Source organism: Anabas testudineus, chromosome 16 (assembly GCF_900324465.2).
Source record: "Anabas testudineus chromosome 16, fAnaTes1.2, whole genome shotgun sequence".
Classification (NCBI taxonomy): Eukaryota; Metazoa; Chordata; class Actinopteri; order Anabantiformes; family Anabantidae; genus Anabas; species Anabas testudineus.
In genome coordinates, this window is record NC_046625.1 from 23012425 (window position 1) to 23034207 (window position 21783).

General features: G+C 37.3%; 1 protein-coding gene across 3 annotated transcripts in view; it reads left to right on the plus strand.

Moving 5' to 3' along the window:
- The window catches only part of grik2 (glutamate receptor, ionotropic, kainate 2), a 214937-nt gene that overhangs the window by 73570 nt on the left and 119584 nt on the right, over positions 1–21783 (plus strand). For all 3 annotated transcript variants that reach the window (XM_026369948.1, XM_026369946.1, XM_026369947.1), the window contains exons 4-6: positions 4646–4827; positions 12634–12687; positions 15208–15381. In XM_026369948.1, the coding sequence (XP_026225733.1) occupies positions 4646–4827; positions 12634–12687; positions 15208–15381 (410 nt within the window). The remainder of the gene's footprint in view (positions 1–4645; positions 4828–12633; positions 12688–15207; positions 15382–21783) is intronic.

Here is a 21783-nt window from a genome sequence, read left to right on the forward strand (position 1 = left end):
TGCAAATAACTAACATACCAACCAGAGTTCAGACCAGTGATCACCAACTGATGCCCCAAATCTGAAAATTGTAAATATCTGTAATAGCAGGAGTATTTTCAGAGAATACGTAGTTGTACAGTGTGTTTTGATCATTTTTAGCCCTAATCACATACTGTACAGTATTTAATACTGTAACAATATTTCTTCTCTGACAAACTATCTGGTATTGCATTACCAAATGCAGAAAGAGTTTGACTACACTATGCTTGGTATTTTCGTTATCCACCCCAACCACCTCCTGCCAACTTTGCTTCAATTAGTAAATGTAGCACTTAATTGGTTAAAAAAAAAAGAGCACAGTAACCCACAGAGTACATTCCCTATAGGATTGAAATGGTTTTCATGGTTTCATACTTTTTAGGTGACGGTCTGTGGTTAAGCTACAGACTTGCAAAAAGCCCTCCACATGAAATAAGAGATAAAATCAGTCTAGGTGGTTCATTTCCCTCTGTTTCTAGTTATTATATGAAGCTAAGCTAGCTTTGTCCTGACTCCAGCTCTGTAGTTAACATGCAGACCTAATTTCTTAAAAGCAATTTTAAAATGTCACTTTCAGAAAAACGGCATAGAAACGTGTTTGCTTAAAAAGGAATGTGGATTTTTCAGAGAATTTTAAAAAATTCATGAAGATTTCATCACACCCTATTTTCAAAACAAGCATCCTTTTTTTATTGTGCTGAAGAGTAAAGAAAAGAGTCAATGTGGTCATTAATAGCGCACACAACATGAGCAGAGCCATGTGGATCTGTGGACTAAACAAATACAGAAAGGTATATGCCTGAAGTTTCTCTTCAACTAAACTACATAAAGTATATTATGCTTACATATTCACTATTTTTTTACATGAAAAGCAGGTGGAATTCTGCTCTGTTTATCACAGTTACATTTGCATATACCTCCCTTAACAGCCTGCTCATTTAGTCATTACCGACTGCACACACTGCTACACCGCATAAATCATATTTTTAGACTTGTTTTTACACATATATACTGTACACAGCCACTTTACTAATATCCATGGTTACTAAAAGCTCTGTGATACAACTGTAGTCTGGTTTGTTTGTATCTCACACACAGTAGTGATTCTGTAGCCAGCTGAGATGTTGTGCAACACAGGAGCGGAGTCACTTTGTCATGCGATGGTTAAATGGAGCACTGCCAGTGTCTCACAGGTCAGCACTCTGGGGATATCATCATCAGTGTGTGACATAGTGTTTGATTTAATGAAAACCAGAAACGTACTGCTGAAGCTCCAGCAGACTACAGGCTGGTGTCCCACAGTGCGGTGCACTCATCTAGAAGCAGGAAGTAAACAAATAATGCCACAGGCCAAACAGCTGGGGACAGTGGGCTGTGGGCAGAGACACAATAGACTGCTGTGCTGGTTTACACTGACGTGTTGGTACATGTAAACAGTGCCTTTGACTTGATTTTCAACTCTTGCATCTAAAAATTAATCTTACAATGTTTCAGTTTAACATGTGAAAAACAACAGGATAGTATTATAAATGTTGGCAAGCGATGTTCGTCCAGTATAGAGATGCAAAAACAGCACAAATAGTAATTACAATATTCACAAGAACTCATTCTGTTCAGTAGCAGAATGGGCATGATTAACTAAGATTACATTTGTGATCTTAATTATGCATTTTATTAAAATTGTATAATTGGACAATACTACTATAATAAAACTATAGCAGCTATAATAGAGACATATGTTGTATAATTGTTCTTCAGCTTGCTCTATGAGCCTTTTTTGTGCACATGGATGTTTTTCATTGCTCCAACAGCCACAGAAAATATTTGATGAGATCCATGACGCTTGTTGTAGTTTTTGTTGCCTGCAGTTCTTTTCTCTCTCCTCTTTCCACTCATTCCAACCGGTCGAGGGAGATGGCCACCCACCCTGAACCTGGTTCTGCTGGAGGTCTCTTCCTCTAAAGGGAGTTTTTCCCTCCCCACTGTTGCCTAAAGCTTGCTCAAATGGGATTGTTGGGTTTTATATATAATTCTTTATACAAATATACTTTGTAAGATCTTAAACCTTACACTATAACGTGCCTTGAGATTCAGTTCAGGACTGTTTCAGATATAAAGACTGGAAACAAAGTCAAAGAATAAGCCAAGCTCTAACACAAGATGGTGCCATAAAATAAAAAGCAGGTAACACAAATAATGACTTCATTGTTGAATTATGTAATTATCTTATACGATGATTTGTATCACCCGATATAAGCTGGCCCGCCAAACTAAACAAAAATAATAAATACACTTTGCAAATGTTTTATTTTCCCTGCGATTCTAATGTGCTCCCACTAGATGACGCGCTCTAGATAAATTGACTTTATTGATCATCTTTATTGATTATTATTGTTCTCCACGTTTACTTTTTGCACCCTCAACCCTTCTGTAAAGATGAGCGGACCTAAGAAAAGGAAAGTAGACGGGGAATGTTGAGTGTTCAATAAGGAGTGGACAACTAATTGTTTTTTCAGTGAACACCAATCGAGTGCTGGATGCCTGATATGTCAGGAAACTGTGGCGGATATAATATTAGTCGTCACTTCACCACAAAGCACGCTAATTATGCTAGCAAACTATGAACAAAAGAACGGTTCCCACTGAAAGTAAAAGTTTTACCGTTGTATTATGTAAAAAATGCATTATATAATTATTAGTTCAACGAGCATTATGTGTTCCATGTCTTTTCTGTCAAGAAGAGCGCACACGTGGTGAGCAAATGAACGCACATTCTCAAAATAAACAATGCTCCATCCTTGCGCTGATCGTTGTCGACTTTTGGACCTGGAGACACAAACTGAATAAAAAGAGGAGAATAAGTACATCTGCATCTCTTACTGTTTTTGAAATAAAACGGGAGAGAGAGTGATGATAGATAAGATGATATCTTGAACATAACAGAACTTGCAGTGCTTTAAAACAGCAATTGTTAGTACCCTAAAAGTTCATTTAATTCTCAGTGTTTTAGGACTAATTTCAATAAATAGTTAAATACTGTGGGACACATGTGCTTTTCACTTGAACTGAAAGCACATGTTTTCTCCATATGACATGATATATATATATATATATATATATATATATATATATATATATAAATTTCTCCTATGAGGTGGGGTTACCAAAACACTCTGCTCCTGGTCCGGTCCCTTTGGCAAAATTTAGAACCCATTGTGGCCCACGAATCAAAAAGTTTGCCCACCCCTGATTTAGGCAGAAGAACTACACAGGTTAGGTATAGTGAAAAGATTGTTGAACAAAAATCTATTACCAATAAACACTTTCTGTTTGAAACTGGTGTTCCTTTTTTGCAATTTGCAAATGTTGTACCAAGACAAAATGTTTGAGAAAGGGTCATTCATCTTTTCTTGTGGTTTGGCAGAGCTACTTCAGTTTATTTTGCTTTTTTGTGCATAAACACAGTGCTTGAGGTGAGTTATTAATGCATTAACAACTTCACGTTGATCACATTTGTACAACAGAGGCAGATGTCAGAGGGCTGCTCTCACCACCTTCAGATAAAGAGCTGATGATCCCTAGATAGAACCTAAAAGGTTCTCTCTAGTAAACCTAGTCTATGCTATGGCACTACTTTACTTCTAGAAAATAGTCTTTAATTGAGAAAGAAAACATTCAGCAATTTGATGCCCTGCGAAATTATTTACATTTACATTTAGTCATTTGGCAGACACTTTTATCCAAATCACTCAGCAAGCAAATGATCTTGCAAAATATTCAGAATTTCCATGAAAAAAGATGGCAAAAAATTAAAATAAATAAATATAAACTGCATATTCGGTGTAAACATCTTACTCTTGTGGTTTCTCTGTCATTTACATATTCTTTATCTGCAACACAATGATTGATCTGCTACTGAGTGGAGAAATGCTTACTGGATATCACAGCAGCTTATCTGTCAAAATTAAGATGTTTGTGCTTCAGTTGAAGCCCTCGTCAATATCCCCAGCATGCTTGACTTCACACGTTTCCCATACACAACAGTGAGTTGTTCCTCCAGAGGAAGAGAGGAATCAATACTGAGCACAGAATCAATGTTATCCAACATGAGTGATGAATGTCAGGTAATGTGCAGGACTGATGTTCGTCTTTGTGAGAATATTCATGCAGTCAGATCAAGGTCTGATGGCGTGAAGGCAACGCAGGCTCAAAGGCTGTTTAGATGTGTTGAGGGTGATATCAGAAGGACAAAAAGGACAAAGAAAGAGATGGGGGAAGAGTAAACAGAAACACACGGAAAGAAAAATGTGTTTAGATAGTGAATAGTAGGAGAGAGCAGGAAGGGTACTGAAGAGAAATTGACTTAATTAGAAATGAATGGACAGCAAACATATATCCCCACAGCTTTCTGATCCTCACTCTAATTAAACCCACCACTGCGAAACGAACAGGAGTAGTTGTTGCTACAATAACTGTGGAAAGACACTGATATTTGAAATTTCCTTTTTGGAAGTGTAATGTTCATGGAAGCACGACAATTACAGCTGGGTTAAATTTTTTTTTAAATGGCAATGACTGTTGAGGCAAAAGGAAATAAAAATAATCTTTGTGGCTTTTTCTACAGGTCTGATTCGATTGCAAGAACTTATAAAGGCACCATCTCGGTACAACATCCGGTTAAAGATCCGGCAGCTGCCTGCAGAGACCAAGGATGCCAAGCCACTTTTAAAGGAGATGAAGAGGGGGAAGGAGTTCCACATCATCTTTGACTGTGGCCATGAAATGGCTGCTGGAATCCTGAAGCAGGTGTGTGTGTGTGTGTGTGTGTGTGTGTTTATACGGTTTCTGTAGGTGTAACTGTAGACACTGCATTCTTATTTATTAGTTATTATTTAGTAATTATTATATTATATATTATTATATTATATTATTTATATACGGTAGTGTGACAATTCACACTATAAGAGAAGTCAAGTTCTCATCTGAAATATAGAGGAGGGCTGTTTGGAACTTGCCACTTATTCTTTATTTAATTTTATTTCGAGTTGGCCAGTTTTTTAAATTAAAAACCTGTGTGGTAACCTGAGCCTCTCATGGTCACTGGAGTTCTCTGATATTTCAAAATAAAGGTCTGGTGGGATTACTGCTTAATTTGCAGCCCTTTAGTATGGTTGTTTTTTTTTTAAAGAAAAGCCAGCAGATGCTAACAGGAGCCAGATATCCCCAGAGTGCCCTGCATTTTAAGAATAAAAGCCCTAAAAGGTAGCATGTTATCACAGCAGTGTTCTTGATGATAAAACTTCAAAGGAAATTCTCATTATGGACATTTTATATTTACTAGCCTACTTTTTTCCATCCTTATCTGATTATTCTTATTTCCTTCTTTCTTTCGTCCAGTCTTTCATTATTTATTTTTATATGTTCATCTTATATACTCGTCTAATATAGCTATTCTGTTTCCCTCTGTCCTTTTCTCCTTCTCTACTTCTCTTTCCTTTCTTATTTACTTCCCTCCTTCTTCCCTTCCTTCCTTCCGTTCTTATTTTTCCTCTTTTTTGCTTTCCTTTCCTTTTTCTTTCCTCCTTTTCTTTGCTTCTCTTTTTCCTTGCCTCCATGCGATGTTTTTTGAGCTGAAAGCATGAAGTACAATGTGTTGCAAGCACCTGGACAATTGAATATTTACTGTGGGGAAAGGATGTAGGGTTAGAGTAAGAGAGATGATGGGTTTTCTATTTTCTTTTTTCTTCGGGTCCCAGCACATCACACCACACACACCAAGCATCTTGGCTTCTAATAAAAAAAGTCTAAACTGGTCATAGCTTGTAAAAAGTACATGTCTTTGTTAAATTTAGGGGATTAATGAGTAACACCAGCCTCACATTGCCTGAAGGAACTGCCAGTCACTTAAAGAATTTCAATTATGAATTAATTTTCATTAGCATGGAGTTTTATCTTCCATGATGGTATGTTTGCTGTAGAAGTTTCCCTCCTCCCGAATTTAATACATTTTTACTTAAAAATGAACATCACTTCCACTATTGATAATTATAATTTAGCCTTTCAGGAAAAAAAGTAACTTATGACCAACATTAGACTTTCTCAATTAGGCACAATCACGACATCTTGCTGCAAAAGTATGTCATTTAGCAGACTGCAGTGACCAACTCCATTAACAAGTGTTCATATTTTTCCTGCTTGGAGGAAGCATCAAATATTAACGACAACATGATTCACCCACAACACTCTGTCACTCTCCCAGGGTTTTAATCAATGTCTGAATGATGGAATGCGACGGAAGGTCAAGGACTTCTTTCATTAAAAATGTCAATGAGAACCCCTGCTAATGAGAGGTAATGAAAGACTTAACTGTCCTGCTCTAATATGCTCATTACATGGCACACCAATAAGTTAGAGCTCCTAAGGATTCTTCAGGTATCAGTCCTTACTTTAAAATAGTGGAACAACAAGGTGAGATAAAGAAAGTTATTAATTGAATATCTGTGTTTTCACTACAGAAAATTACTACAGAAAAAAGACATTTAAAAAAAATAAAATTAAAAATAATCGTTAGGACACAGAAATAATGGAAATACTGATAGCAGCATTGTATTGTTTATGTGCTACAGTGCTGTAATTAATATGCAATGATTTAACAGAAAAAATAAAGACAATAGCCAAATAAATAAATAAATAAGTAAATAAAAACCTCACTCAGTCTCCACTCTGACTTAACAATTAACCTTCATTTTCCCCTGGTAATCTGAGTCCAAAAACTATAGTCCACCTTGTCCACTGCTGAAAAAGGTACATCCACCAGTCAGGTTGTGCTTTCATATTTCTTTTCCCATCTGTAGCTTTTCAAGAAGTTTCCCCCCATGCACTGTGTGTGAAATAAAGCTATATCGGAATTAAAACATTTAAATGGAATACATACCTGATGAACATAAACTGCATTTGAAATTAGGGCTGTTAAAAAAATGTTTAAGCAGATAAACTAGCAAAATCTGTCGCAGACTCTCACAGTTTAGCAAAATACAGTTTCCTGGAACTAAAGAGAGTATTATATTCCCAGTTTAGCATTTTCCAGTTGTAAATTTCTCTTGCTTGATAAAGAGTGACCTGTTGTGTCACCACGACGATACACAGAATGCAGAATCAGCCCAGCAATAAAATTCCTGTGAATAGAGTAAAGAAGAAAGCTTTGGGTTGTGTCTGAACGCACCTTCTTGTTGATAGCTTTAATACATGTTTTAAAATCTCAATGCTTTTATAAGTGTACAGTATGTGTTTGCCCATTGTTTTGGTTTTGACATCAAAAAATGGGAATAAAGATGTATAAGCTCTGAAATATTTCTAGCTATTTATCAACACAATAGGAACTGGCACGATGTGAGTCAGCGCTGAGTGGGCTGATGGCATGGTGGAGACTTTTTCAAGGTTTCCCCATCTGATACCGTCAGACATTATCCCTTTCTTTCTGGTTAATTATCCTCTGCACACGGTCCTAATCTGTGATTCATATTGGTTCAGTGAAAGTCTCAGCACGGCAGGCGGAACTCCGACACCAATATATAGCTACATACAGCTGGAATTGGGTGCAACAGCGAGTGTGCGCGCACACACACACACACACACACACACAGTCTGGATGATAATAGAAATAATACAGAGCAAGGTGATACTACTTTCCAATCTCATTTCAGAGGTGCATTTCTACAGACAGATTGCCTTGATAATGGTGTGAATGACTACGTATTCCTGTGAACTTACTAAAGTCTCTTTGTAAGATGAGAGAGACAGTGGACAAAGCTGTGAAACGTTTTAAACAACAGTGACCATTCTATCTATCGGCCTGTGCTTTACTGATGTCACAGCTGTGCATTTAAACCAAACCAAACAACCAATTTAATGGCTGTCTGTTCGTGTGTATTTCGCTGTTTATCTAGATCCATCTGTCCAACCACATCAAAAAGCCAGATCAAATAGAATATACAATTCTTCCAGCATGTTATCCTGGTTAAAAAAAAAAATTAGCGCCACAGGCAGCATCCTAATTCTATGGTACTTATTATTGGTAACAGGTACTTTGTTTTTCACTTTAAATAATACCCCATCAGTGTAGCTGGTCATCAAGTCAACCCCACGTGAAACTGCTTTAAGCTCCTGTCAAAACGCAAACACACATGGAGACATATATTGAAGTAATGCCATTCCTTTTTCTCTGTATTAGGCCTCTTGTCACAGTGAGGAGGCAAAGCATAAGACTGCTACTTCAGAGTTCAGTTGACGAAATGACTGCGATTTCAGTAGTAACGTGTCTCTGACCAATCAGTTGTCCTCAGTGTTTCCAAGTCACGATTTTTTATCGCCACCGCTTGCTGGAACTTCATAAAAGATGCTACCTAAAAACGTAAGCTACCAGGCATTATCCGCAATTTTTTCCCAGCTTAAAAGAAAAACAAGCGAGTATATGCGTTGAGACAGCACCACGCAGTGGAAGAATGCTTTCCTTACTTTGCATTGTGCTGTGTTTCATGCTTGTGTGGGCACATTTCATTCAGTTTGATAATGGTGTTTTATGTGATAATGCAGTTGGATTGGCTCTTTTCCCAGTCATTGCTGTGTGTTCATGAATTCTGAATTCTGGGAGATATGATTATTGAACTGAAAGGAGTTGAGGATTTGTTTCAGTGCTGATGTCAACATATCAAAATGTTAGACTTTCACCAGAGTCATGGACTATACCATTAATGTGAAAAAGCAGGAGACTGAATGTTGGAGCTCCATACCATACTTCATATCTAAGGAACCCAGGCAACCTATGAACAAAATCCAGTTTGATTTCTTGGTCCTAGGCAAATTGAATGCTTTGCTTTGAGCTTATTGTGCTTACGGAGTTATAATATTACAGTTTAATGTTATGGATATTGTTGAAATTCAGAATCCGGTAACCTAGCACATTATAACTCTCTAATTTCTAAAAAACTATGTACTAATTATTTTGCAATTTAGCAAAAATAACTGCATTTAGTGTAAAAATAGTTTGAAATTTTAATATAAGTATCAGGTAATTTAAATTAAATTAAAGTTAAAGTAAAAACTATATGTTTGTATGAAAAAAAAGTTTACATTTTAATGTAATTACCTAGAAATGTGTGTTATATTATAACTTTATTTCAACTTACTTACTTTGCCAAAATATTCAAAATGAGAAAACAATCACTTTTACTATTAACTACCCAATAATTAGCAGGAGTAAAAGTTAGATATTTATCTAAAATATTTTGTAACCTTAGTGAATAAGAAATGTAATTCTTTGGGGTTTATATTGTATTATTTATAAGTAATCGGTAGATAAATATTTATATTTTAAACTGAGCCCTACAGAGGTTTCTTTTGCCTAATGATTACAAAATATACAGTATAATACTTTAAAATCAAACTAAAAAAACTGAAGGCCCATGACATGACGCACAGAATTTTATTAGCATATACATACATCACAATATCCATCACAATTTTTCACAAACTACTAATTTTCTAACACTGTACTAACTTACACCCTAATCATGGCAGTTACCTTACAATTACACAGGAATTTACACCAGACATGTGCAGTACCCAAATTCTAATATACAGTGCCTATAAAAAGTATTCACCTGCTTGGATGTTTCATCCTTTTATTGACAATCATGATCAATAAAAATTCACGACATTGACAAAAAAATTTAGAAAAATACCTCATTAATGTCAAAGTGAAAACAGGTTTCTAAAGAGTAATGTCAATTAAATAAAAATATGTAAGGTGAAAGCAGTGTTTGCATTAATATTCACCTCCTTCAGGTCAGTATTTAGTAGATGCACCATGGAGTCTGTGTCTATAGGCCTCAATTAGGCTTGCACATCTGGACACTGGAATTTGATGCCATTTTTAATTGCAAAACTGCCCTTTTCAAGTCCATCCACAAATTCTCTATTGGATTGATGTCTGGGCTTTGATTCTGCCACTCTAGAGCATTTACCTTGTTGTCCGTAAACCATTTCTATGTAGCTTTCACTGTAGGCTTCAGGACATTGTCTTGCTGAAAAACAAATCTTCTCCCAAGCCGTAGTTGTCTTGCTGACTGAATAAGATTGTCCGTCAGGATTGTCCTATATTTTGCCGCATTCATCTTACCCTCTACGTTAACAAGCCTTCCAGGGCTGGCTACCAAGAAGCATCCCCACAGCATGATGCTGCCACCCCCGTGTTTCACAGCAGTGATGGTGTGTTTGTGGTGATGTGCAGTGTTTTGTGTGACCAAACATAGAGTCTTGTCTGGTGGACAAAAAGCACAATTTTGGTCCAAAAAAACAAAAAACACTCTTCCACTGGACCATGGGGTCTTTCACATGCCTATTGGCAAAAATCATGATTTAACATGAGTTTTCTTCAACAGTGTCTTTCTTCTTGCCACTCTCCCATAAAGCTTTGACTGTTGAAGAACTTGGCAACAGTTGTTGTATGTACAGTCTCTCCTATCTCAGTTTCTGAAGCTTGTAACTCCCGCAGAGTAGTCATCGATGGCCTGTTCTAGGCAGATTCAGACATGTGCCATATTCCTCTCATTTCTTTATGATGGATTTCACTGAACTCTGGGGGATGTTCAGTGCCTTGGAGATTTTTTTGTATCCATCCCCTGACTTATACTTTTCAATGACCTGTTCTTTTGTCTTCATGGTGTAATGGTGGTTTTTCTATACTGCAATTACTTGAGACACATTCACTGCACTCAGGTGATCCCCATTTCACTAATTGTGGGACTACCAGCACCAAATATCTCTGTTGGATTAGGACAGTCATTTTAAAGGGGTGAATATTAATGCAAACACTGATTTCACCTTATATATATATATATATATATATATATATATATATATATATATATATATATATATATATATATATATATATATATACTTTTAATTAATTGACATTACTTTGTAGAAACCTGTTTAACTTTGACATTAATGAAGTATTTTTCAAATTTTTTTTTGTCAAAATCTCCAACATTTATTGACCATGACTGACTTATAATGTCAATAAAAGGATGAAACATCCAAGGGGGTGAATACTTTTTATAGGCACTGTAGCTGTAGGTACATTACAACAGGCAAAATACAGGCTGCAAAATTAACATGTGCCTTTTACCACACAGTTGCACAGTATCCACACAACTAGTACCAACTTTCTAATATTGAATTTGAGATGGTACTTCTAATTAGAATGATGTACTTTGTGAGGTATTCATAATGTTAATTGAGGTTTCTTTACTTTTACCGTGTGTGGTCTCGTAGATATTACCTGACTCATTCATCTAAATGTCCTGTAAGCATCTGTCTGCTTTACTTTTATCGAGGTGAAAAAACAATGACTTAGGCCTCACTGTTATGTTGTACTAATATTGTGATGTATGTGTATACTAATAAAATGCTCTGCATCATGTCATGGGTCATGCCTTTAGTTTTTTGATTTCACAGTATTATATATTTCGTAATCATTGGGTAACAGAAATCTTTGCAGGACTTACTTTAAAATATAAATGTTTACCTACTGTATACTTTAGAATATAAACCTTTTACTCTTTACACTGAATGCAGGAATTTCATTTAAATTGTTTAACAATTACTAAGTAATTATTTAATAGTAGATAGCAACAGTAACTTAATAGTAACCTACTAGGTTACCCAAATTTTATATAAATGATAGTATTTATAAAAAAAAATCCCAGTGTACAGTGGCAAAAAGGCAACTTCTAAGCTCAAGGAAACAGGGGTGGGTCTGACTGGGGCACACAGTCAGAGGAGTGGGTGACACCAAGGGTGGCCAATCACCTGTGTCGCCCCTCGAGCCATGCCCCTGGGGCAGAACTATTCCCCATTCCACAGCTCCATACTTTGAAGTGCTCAAATATAAGTTCATGAATATATCATATAAAAACAATGCTTGCATCTATATTATGGATAAAGATGGTGAAAGTGTATGGTGCTATACATACTGCTCTTTGAGACATGTTGAACTTTGGACCTTTCTCTGATGATAGTCCCAACAAAGAGCCAGTACTGAAAGCATCGTGTTACACACCATGTTTGTATTTTCACACATTCAAGTCAACAACATAAGTATCACTTCTCTCAAGCTGTTATTCCCCTCTTTCTTCAAATTTTGCTATGAGCAATTAAAATAAACAGCAGCCTCCAAGCTACTTCTCTATACTGTGGAGCTGTTGTGACTGCAGAGTGTCATCCTTATATGTATTTCTGGCAATAATCCAGAAGTCCAACATCTATAGAATCCTACATTCTTCACATATGCTGAATGTATGAGGAGACTGAGCTCTGTGTTTTGCTTTATTTAGCTGTTTCTTTTTGGTGGGTGCTTATTTCTTATCTCTGTGCCTGTGGCTGCAGCAGTGTATCAGAATATATGCCTCTTCATATTACATGGTAATACAGCTCACAAACTGACTGAATGCATGTGTGCAAAATATGACAAAATATCATATGTGCCTCTCTATTCATTTATAAATCTCTCTCTCTCTCTCTGCCTCCTTCTGTCATTTTCTTTTTTAGGCTCTCGCCATGGGGATGATGACAGAGTATTATCACTATATCTTCACCACACTGGTAAGTAGAGAAAGAGGCTGAGCTACGCTTTGTCATCAGGTCCATATCCCCATAAAGTCATATCCCCAAATGCCAGTGCTCAGAAACACAGTGGATTCCAGGCAAACAACTCAGTGACATAGTGTAAAAGTTCACATTTATTCACATTAATGCAGACAAAGGCAGGCTATGATGAAGTCAGCAGGCAGGAGAAGGTCAGCAAAAGGTAAGAAAAAATATCAGAACAACAAGGCAAAACATTACTGTGGGTCCAAATACAGGCAAGTGGAAAAAGACAGAGAGAATGCAAAAACTGCAAACAGGGCTAGAAAGTGATGGCAGAGACAATCTGGCGGAAGACAAGTGGAAGTCAGCCAGTACATATAATAAGAAGCTAATGAGGGAATGGTGAACAGATGTGCAGGTGGGTGTGAACGGGGAGAGGCAGGAAAAGGCCGGAGCCACTGTTAGAGGGCCAGAATCTGAAATGACAGTGGAGTTAGTGAAATGGTAAAGGCAAACTAAGAATGACTAAATCACCACGAATGAAATGTGACACCCAAATAAGACACGACACCGCTCTTCAGTCATCGTTTTCTCACTTGTTCTTTTCAGATTTATTTCTACTGCATCGTTCCTACTAATGTGTTACACAGAGCCAAAAACATTAATAGTATATTAGTTTGTGGCATCAACAAAGCTTTCTTTTTTTGTTTGCTTTTCAGCTTGTATTTCTATTTTTTTTTTCTTCATAATGATCAATGACAACTTGTGTTTTCAGTTTTATCTTTATTTTTTCCTTTCTTCTTCTTTATACTGTTTCTGTTCTAAGCTAGCTAAAACATTCCCACTAGGTAAATCAAATGCGTTTATGTAGTTTTTAAGTGATTTGTGTTGTTTAGGGAAAGCTCATGTTTTTTCAAAGGTAAAATGTGCCATATGGGCCTGAAGACAGTGGAAACATTCTCCCTTTGAAAGACAAATAAATGTACTAATAGCTGATAGCTTTCTTTTCTTACCTCAAACTCATGCTCTTCACAGTTAAATGCAAAACAATACACATCTACAGTACTTAGCAAGTACACACTAGTAAAACAATTTGTCAAATACTAAAAAATCAGTACTCTTACATTAAAGTCACAGCTCTCTGTAATTAGTGGTGTTTCAACCACCATTCCTGAGGCACTTGCCTGAGGACATTTGGTTAAAATGTAATAATAAAAGGAAAGTGGGAATTAAATGTGTAGGTACTTGTTGTATGACTTTATTCTAAGTTCCCTGACAGTGTGAACATACTAACAATCTATGTTGCGGGTCACATGTTTGACTCAAATCAAACACTTTTTGAGACATAATCCCACTTTCATTGTGAAGAGGCTGTGTTACCAGGGATCAAAACACTGTCTCTTTCTGTCTGTTTTGCCTCTCGTTGCCGTTTCCCACTGTCCTTTTCTTTTTTTAATGTCAAATTCTTTAGAAAATTGAATTCTTTACATTTTTAACTGTCTGTGCTGCTTTGCCATAGAAGCTAAAAGGGATCATTTTCAGTTTGAAATTGAAAAATCTCTGTTTATGTATCTCCTTTCTGTCTTAGTCATTCAGCATGGCACAATTTACAGTATGTGAGATGCGGTAATTAAAAATCCCACTGGTGTTTTTCGAAAGATGAAAAGTAAAATACAACCATGACTGAGGTGTGAGAGGCAGGGACAGAAGGAGGGCTGGCTTGTCATTTCCCACAGTTGTGTTTGGCGCAAACAGAGTCCGGTGCTGACAGCCTAATTCTCCCAGCAGAGTGAACAACCCAGCCATACTGAGGCCACATATGGCAGCCATTTATCTGCCAGATTTCTCTTTACTCTACACTTACCTTGTGTTAACTGTTTTAATACTATGTGGAAGTGATCAGTGTGGTTTGATCAATGCATCAATTTGCTAATTACATTAGCCTTATGCATCTACAGTGGAAATTCCCACTTCAAACCTGTTTTTAAAAAATGAAGAAATACTATACATGTGTTTTTGGTTGAAGCTTCTTCGAGTTTGCTTCTGAAAAATTCTGAAAAGTCAATGAAACGGGTAGTGCGTACCATATGACATCTAAGACACAGCCACACACATTTGATCCATGTCTTAACTGCAGATTTTTTGCTGCAGTTTGGTTGCTGTAACCTACAGAAAATGTCAAAATGGATCTTCTGGAACTCAGTTGGATGCACGAAACACCTCCCACTTTGCAAGGATACATTTGAGTCTAGGATGTTTAGCAATTAGCACAGAAGACTGAAGTCAGCAGGGACTCGCTGGCTTTGCTCTGTCAATACTTATTAAAAGCTCCAAAGCTGTCTTATCACAGAGTTGTCATTGTGTTTCTTGTAAGCTAAGACTTTAGTCACTCAATAGGATCATATGACTGGTTGGGGTTTGTAGAACGTTTTTACTTTCTTTTCCTCATTAACTTTCAACTGTCCAGCTGTTCATGAGTTGATAAGCCCATCAAAGTCTGTCTCTTATATCTGTGAGTATTTTTCCTCTCCCCAGGATCTGTTTGCGCTGGATGTGGAGCCTTACCGATACAGTGGTGTGAACATGACGGGCTTCAGGATCCTCAATACTGAGAACAGCCAAGTGGCCTCAATCATAGAGAAATGGTCCATGGAGCGACTGCAGGCTCCTCCCAAACCTGACTCGGGTCTACTGGACGGCTTCATGACCGTGAGTCTTGTACAGCAAATGAATGAATGAGTCCATTTGTCCTTTTGCCTGTCCTTCAGTCAAACTGCAGCTTACAGTCTTATTATTGCTAATAATTGGATTCCAAGGAGAAGCACATTTACACCAGTAGCATCCTCTGGTGTTCTATGTTAGTCTCCTCTGCTCACTTTCACATCTGTAGTTTGATTCATTTAGTTTAGACTTGAAAGAAAAAAAAACATGCTTTGTGTTCAGAAGCTCAGTTGAACTGATAATCCATATAAGTGAAGGGTATTAAAGTCAACAGGAAATAAAACTGGAAGACTATAGAAATCTCACAAATAAATGGAGATCACCCAAGCGCAGTGAATGAGTTTCAAGGATTGTTGTTTCAATACACCTGGGATGTGTAATTACTGGCAAATCAGTATCCTGGCCACAAACTAGGGGATTTATTTGAGTCCTAGGGGACTAGTGAGGGAGGCCACCAAGTCACCTCTGACTCCTAGGGGTGTTACAACCTGAGATGAACGAGGACAACTGTCCCTTTCATTCGTCATCAGCCATAGTGTCTAGTCTGATACCAAAACATCATTTCATATTCTCATTAGACCATAAAATCTTGTTCAAAGTGACTTCAGAGTCCTACACATACCTGCTGCCAAACACTAGCTGAGAGTTAATATGAGTTTTTTTTTTTTTTTTTTTGCCACTCAAAAAAGCTCAACCATAAAGCTTTAACTGGTAAAGAACTCAGGCAACAGCTGTATCAACAGTTGCTGTGAGTGTCCAACGCAACCATAAAAACTTTAATATAGTTGAAGTCACAAAAACTGGATGTTGTACTGCAAGATGGGATATTTTGGCACACAAGTGATGGTGTATGTAACATTTCACTGATATGTTCACTTTTCTCTTAACTGTGAGTATCAATTTACATAAATTAGGAACATATAGTCACTATGATGTCATGGTTTCAATTACATTTCATATAAATGTATTTGCACTAACATATTATTTAGGATTTTGAGTGCGTGGTCTGGATGTACCTAGCTATATGTACTAGATGGATTTAGCTAGATGGTTATAGTTCTGCAAGATGAATAAATGACTAGTGTGAAACGCTTCAAAAACTTTCCCAGTGTGGCTTCTGAGAAATTGTTTGGCTCTGAACTCAGTAACACACACATGCTTTTCTGTAAAACTAGAAACCTCAAATGCTTCTCCACTATTTCTCTGCTGGTTGCTTGCTTACAGTCACTGAAGACATGCAGCATTTCTTTTGACATGATATAGTTGTTAGGATGGATGTGCAGTGGCTTCTCTTACTGTAACTTTTCAGTTGTCCAGGGGAAGTCAAATGGAATACCTTGGTGCCCTGAGCCATGAGCCACGGCTATGATAAGGAGAGTCTCTGTCACTGTGATCTGAAACAGCTCTGATCAGAGCACACTGCCTCAAATAACTGTTCCTCCATGCAGCTTTCATACCACTCTCTTATCTGGGAACTCTGCCAAAAAACCTCAACCCACCAGAGACGAGGAATGGGAAGGAAAGGAAAGTAATGGAGGAGGGAAGAGAAATTACATGGTGAGGGGGGGAGGGTGGTGTAATGAAAACGAGAAGAAGGACAGAGTGGGTGAAGGGAAGGCAGAAATGAAATCAGAGTCCTTGTGTTTTATTCCCAGAGCTGTTGAGGTGTTAAACGTTAGGCCAGCGTAGCTGCTTGGTCTGATTCCAGCTGGAAAGCACTGGCGGCGGCAGCGTGTTGGCTGCTGATTGAAAACAGTGGCTTATCTCTGGGGAATAACAGATTTCCTTTTTTTTTTTTTTAAACAGCGAGTTCTTGCTGAGTCATGTTTCTAGATTGATATTGGGAAGTGGGTGTTACTCAGTTTAAGCTCCTTTTGTTGGATTTGTGGCTCAATCAATACTGTTTCCCACTTGAGACCTGAAATGGACTGTGTGTGTAATAACTGGACCTTTTCAAAACACAAAAGCTAAGAGAGTGTCTTTATAGCTACTCGCTTCCAGCGCAAGCTGCAACAAGGAGTCTGAAAGTCAGTTGTATGTCTTAAGTCCACACAAAGAAGAGGAAATGAGGCAAAATAAAAAAGGTCTGATCATCTTTATGTTTATATTTGTCTCTTGTCCTCCATTCTGTGCCGTAGAGAGCTATCCAGCGAGCTGCGTGGTTATTTTTGGATCAGCAGCGACCCTGCTCATCAGGGAATTAATGGCATATACTGTTAAGTTAGAAGGTGGGGATTGATTCATTAGACAAATGGCAATCAGTCAGTAGCTAATGCATATTGACACGATGAAAGGCTCCGTAAACGTTTGATTAACGTCTTCCTTTGTGTGCCGTATTTACGGTTTTGTGTACTTAAGTAGTGAAACTGCTGATGTGCTGTTACTTATGATGCAGATAATGACAGATTGTCCTGAGTGAGCAGTCCAGAGACGTCACTCACACTGCCTCTAAGTGGATTTAATGGTATAAAGAACCATAGCCACTATAGACACCTGGTTTGTCTCTCTTTGGTAAATTGTCTTCATTTCTTGGTGCTGTATATCCACTTGTAATTGTTCTACATAAATTTCTACTTACTCTGTGTCTCTTTGTGGTTATTTGATCAATTTTCCATGATAATGTCACTTAAGAGGCTCACACCTGTACTCATGGTGTAATACAAGACTGGTCCCTGGGCACACACATGTAAAAGCTTCCTACCTTCCACCCCCAAAAGAAAAACCATTGTAAGAGTCATTGGTTTGTGTCTCTTTTTGGCTCTTGTGTGATTTTTCTTTTCTTATGTCTCTTTATTTTAAGCTATTTTCTGTCTGCAGGGCCTCCTGACCTCATGGGCCTCTGGGCCTAGAGAATTAAAACAGAATCCTAAAAGAAATACTTCAGTTCCTAATCAATAACAGTAAAAAAATAAGGTAAGAAATATATTAAAAGCAATTACTAATATACTAAATCAATAGAATACAATAACAGAGTAACAGAGATATTTTTGCAGTCCAAAAGAGTTTAGTTTGAAGCTTTGAAGTCTTTGACTTTGGTACAAAACATCTTGTATTTGACACCTAGAAACTAACAAAAAGCATAAAACCTCCAGTATCCTGTTCAATCTCAAACAAACCAAATGGTTTTCATACATTACTGTAATAAATTATTTCTATAGATCTGTTATTTATGTACGTCTACACTTCTACATTTAAGTTTAAGACCTAATAAGCATGCTACATTTTTTCATTACCCCCCTATAATACTTTTTTTTCAGAATTGATGATTACAGCATAACACCACTATAATGGTGTCAGGGAGTGCATGTAAAGCAACACTTTTAATGCAACCAAAAGCTGGTATGCAAGTGGCATCTCAGAGCTTTTGGAATGAAAGGTGGAAGCATCTCAGACTTAGCTAAGTATCTCAAGGACAGACATCTTGAGCTTTTCAAAGATTTCAAGGTGAGACTTTCAGTTGTTAATTTTACTTAGCGACTTACTGTCGAAATGTTACCTTTAATGTTTGTGATTTGCAACGGCTGTATCTACTGCTTCCTATGTACCAACTAGTTCCATTCGGGGACCACAGAACCAGCACCCTGAGGAGAACCAATGCATTTAGACTGCAGAACAATTACATCTCAGTGGACACGATGCAGAATAACAACAGACCTGTAAAAACAGGAAAGATGGTCAATCACTTATAGTTAGAGTGAGAACTTAAACACAGCCTTCACGCATCTGCTGAAAATGTGAAAGATGTTCACTTCGAAAATAAAAATATATTTTCAGCAACACACTTCCTCCCCGTTTAATTTGCTTCTTTATATGTTTACTGGTGGTTGGCAAACTTTTAGTTGTATTCTTCTGGATTCTATTTTGCCTTTTTGTTGTTTAATACACAACTACTTACAGTATGATGCTGATGTTATCATAACTCCTATTTGGATCCACCTTGCATCTAGTTTTGGTTGTAATTCTCAGAACGTGGTTCAAGAACAAGAACCAAACCAGCTGAGTCAGTTAAAAGGCTGTGCCACCTTAGAAAAGGTTTGCAAGTAACATTAATGACTTTCTTACTTACTTTTCTTACTTTTTTGATAAATGTATTTATTTTTCTGTGGTACGGAATTGCTATTGTTTAGAATTTCAGTTGTGTTGGCACTATGAGATTCTGATATTGTGATATCCCTACAGGCTCTAATCCCAATAGTTATTTGGTGAGATAAGCAGCTTATACTGTATACAATAGCTGACTTTATTTCAATCAGGAGATACACAATCGTAAAAGAATTCAGAAAGTGCTTAAATCTAATTTATTGAAAGTGTGCACGATAGAAATGGGAGTCTTCTGCATTGAGACCACGTCGTGAAATGATCTTTTCTATCAGAGGGATATGGGGGTATAGCTGTGCAGGCCCTCGATTCCGAGCAACGTTTTGCATTTATTCTAGTTTCTGAAATAATTTACAGTATAACATAACTAGCTAAATGAATGTGTTAGCACAGCTTGGTGGTGTGTTAATTACATTTTAACCTTGGATATTGTAACTTGACAAAATCATTTGTATCACAGTTTAATTTAGTCTATTTATTGAGTTTGTTTTTTTCTATACATGTACCCCAGCGCCTTTTAAATACGCTGCTTTGATTTTTCTGTTTAAAATTCCATCAGGTGTTCTGAAGTATAAAATATTTCATAATGTCATCTTCCATCGCATATAATGTCATTAATTCACTTATTTGTTTACTGCTCAATTCTCTTTTTTTTCACACCCAGCTGCAGCTTTTCTCACTGTAGCCCCAGAATCAAATCATGAAGATGATTAAATAAACCCAATGAAGTGTGGTCCACAGACTGTTTTCTTTTTTCCACCACATGTCTGTGTGTGACAAATCAGGTAAAGTAATTCTGCACCTCATTCCTTTATGCTGCCTTCAATTAATCCGGTGGCGCAGAATCCCTGCCCTGAGTCATGGCTTAACATGCACGATGAGAGTGACCTTACAAGCTCCACGCTCTCATTACCATAATGTCTCTCCTTGTTAATTGCCCTAGCTGCTGTCTGATTCATTGTGTGCCCAGCAAAATTGAAACAGGTTCAAAAAACATTCAGGCATGACTGTAATTTCTACATTTATCTCTTTGTTAGAAGTTGGTAGGAGGAGACAGGTCAGCCTGTTTGTTGTTCCGGGCAAACAAGCTGACCCCTCAGTCATCAAGGTCATACTTTTGTTTGTTGCAGCTCCCAAACACAGTTGGTATTCAGAGCCACAGCAGCAAATCATTGCTATTCTCATATTACCATAAATATGCTATAACTGTGGGTACATTTAAAAAGGCAGTGATGGAAGGCTATTTCCTTTTTGACAGATATCATTTTAAAGTTTGATCCAACAAAGTTATAAAAAAATGTCACACACATCAGACATATTCCAAGATTCATATTATCTGATCATCACTCAAACAGCATAGGACGGGCACCGGGAAGAGATAGGATGAGTCAGATGAGAAATATAGTATGTTATTAAAAAGCAGGAGCTCAGCTGAAGGCTTACCAGCCGAATGACTGCCAATAACCAATTTAAATTAACTGTGAATGCGTTCTAATAAGGGTACATTAGTTAAATATTAGTTAATGCTGTATTAGGCATTAACTAATACGTTTGTTTTCCAAGTGAAGTTAGTTTTGCGACAGTGACTACGTTAATCTGAGCAGCAAAAATCCCACAAATTGGATGACTTGAGGGAGCGCTAGCAAGCATGCACCGCATCCAACAGCGAATCTCTTTCATTTTTAAGGCTTTTTTAATGCTGCTTCAAGTCCCTCTGTAGCTCTAAAGGCCCCACATCTCTATTCAGGATCTCGCCCAAATTGCTGTAGGATTACCATTAAAGCTTGTTTTGGTATGTAATGTAATCATTTCTGTTGTCATGGGATTAACTCATTGCATTACTGTAACTAGTTGTTCAGCGTGTCATACTCGATCGTCAGGTGTGTACTCCTTCCAGACTGTCAAAAACCTAAAATCTGTGAGAGTTGGTGGAAACTGCCTTTAATTGACCAAACTTTGAACAGATCTACACTATTAGAACACATGATTACAAGTGAGCATACATTTCCAGCATAACTAATTAAACTTCAACTGCAAAAATGATTCTTGTTCTCAACCTGATCCACAGCGCAGTAAATCACTAATAGTTACTCAGTACTTTCATTAAGTAGCAGCTTGGTGGCTTCATCTTAGCTGCAAAAGACAGAGCTTAAAGCACAGAAAAAAAAAAATGTAGGATATAAAACTAGAGGATAAATTTGGAAATCCATCTGCCGAGTTCAGTGTTTCTCCTCCCTGGCACCTCTGGGCCCCATACTGTAGGAAACAAAGCAAAATAGAATGTATTTATAC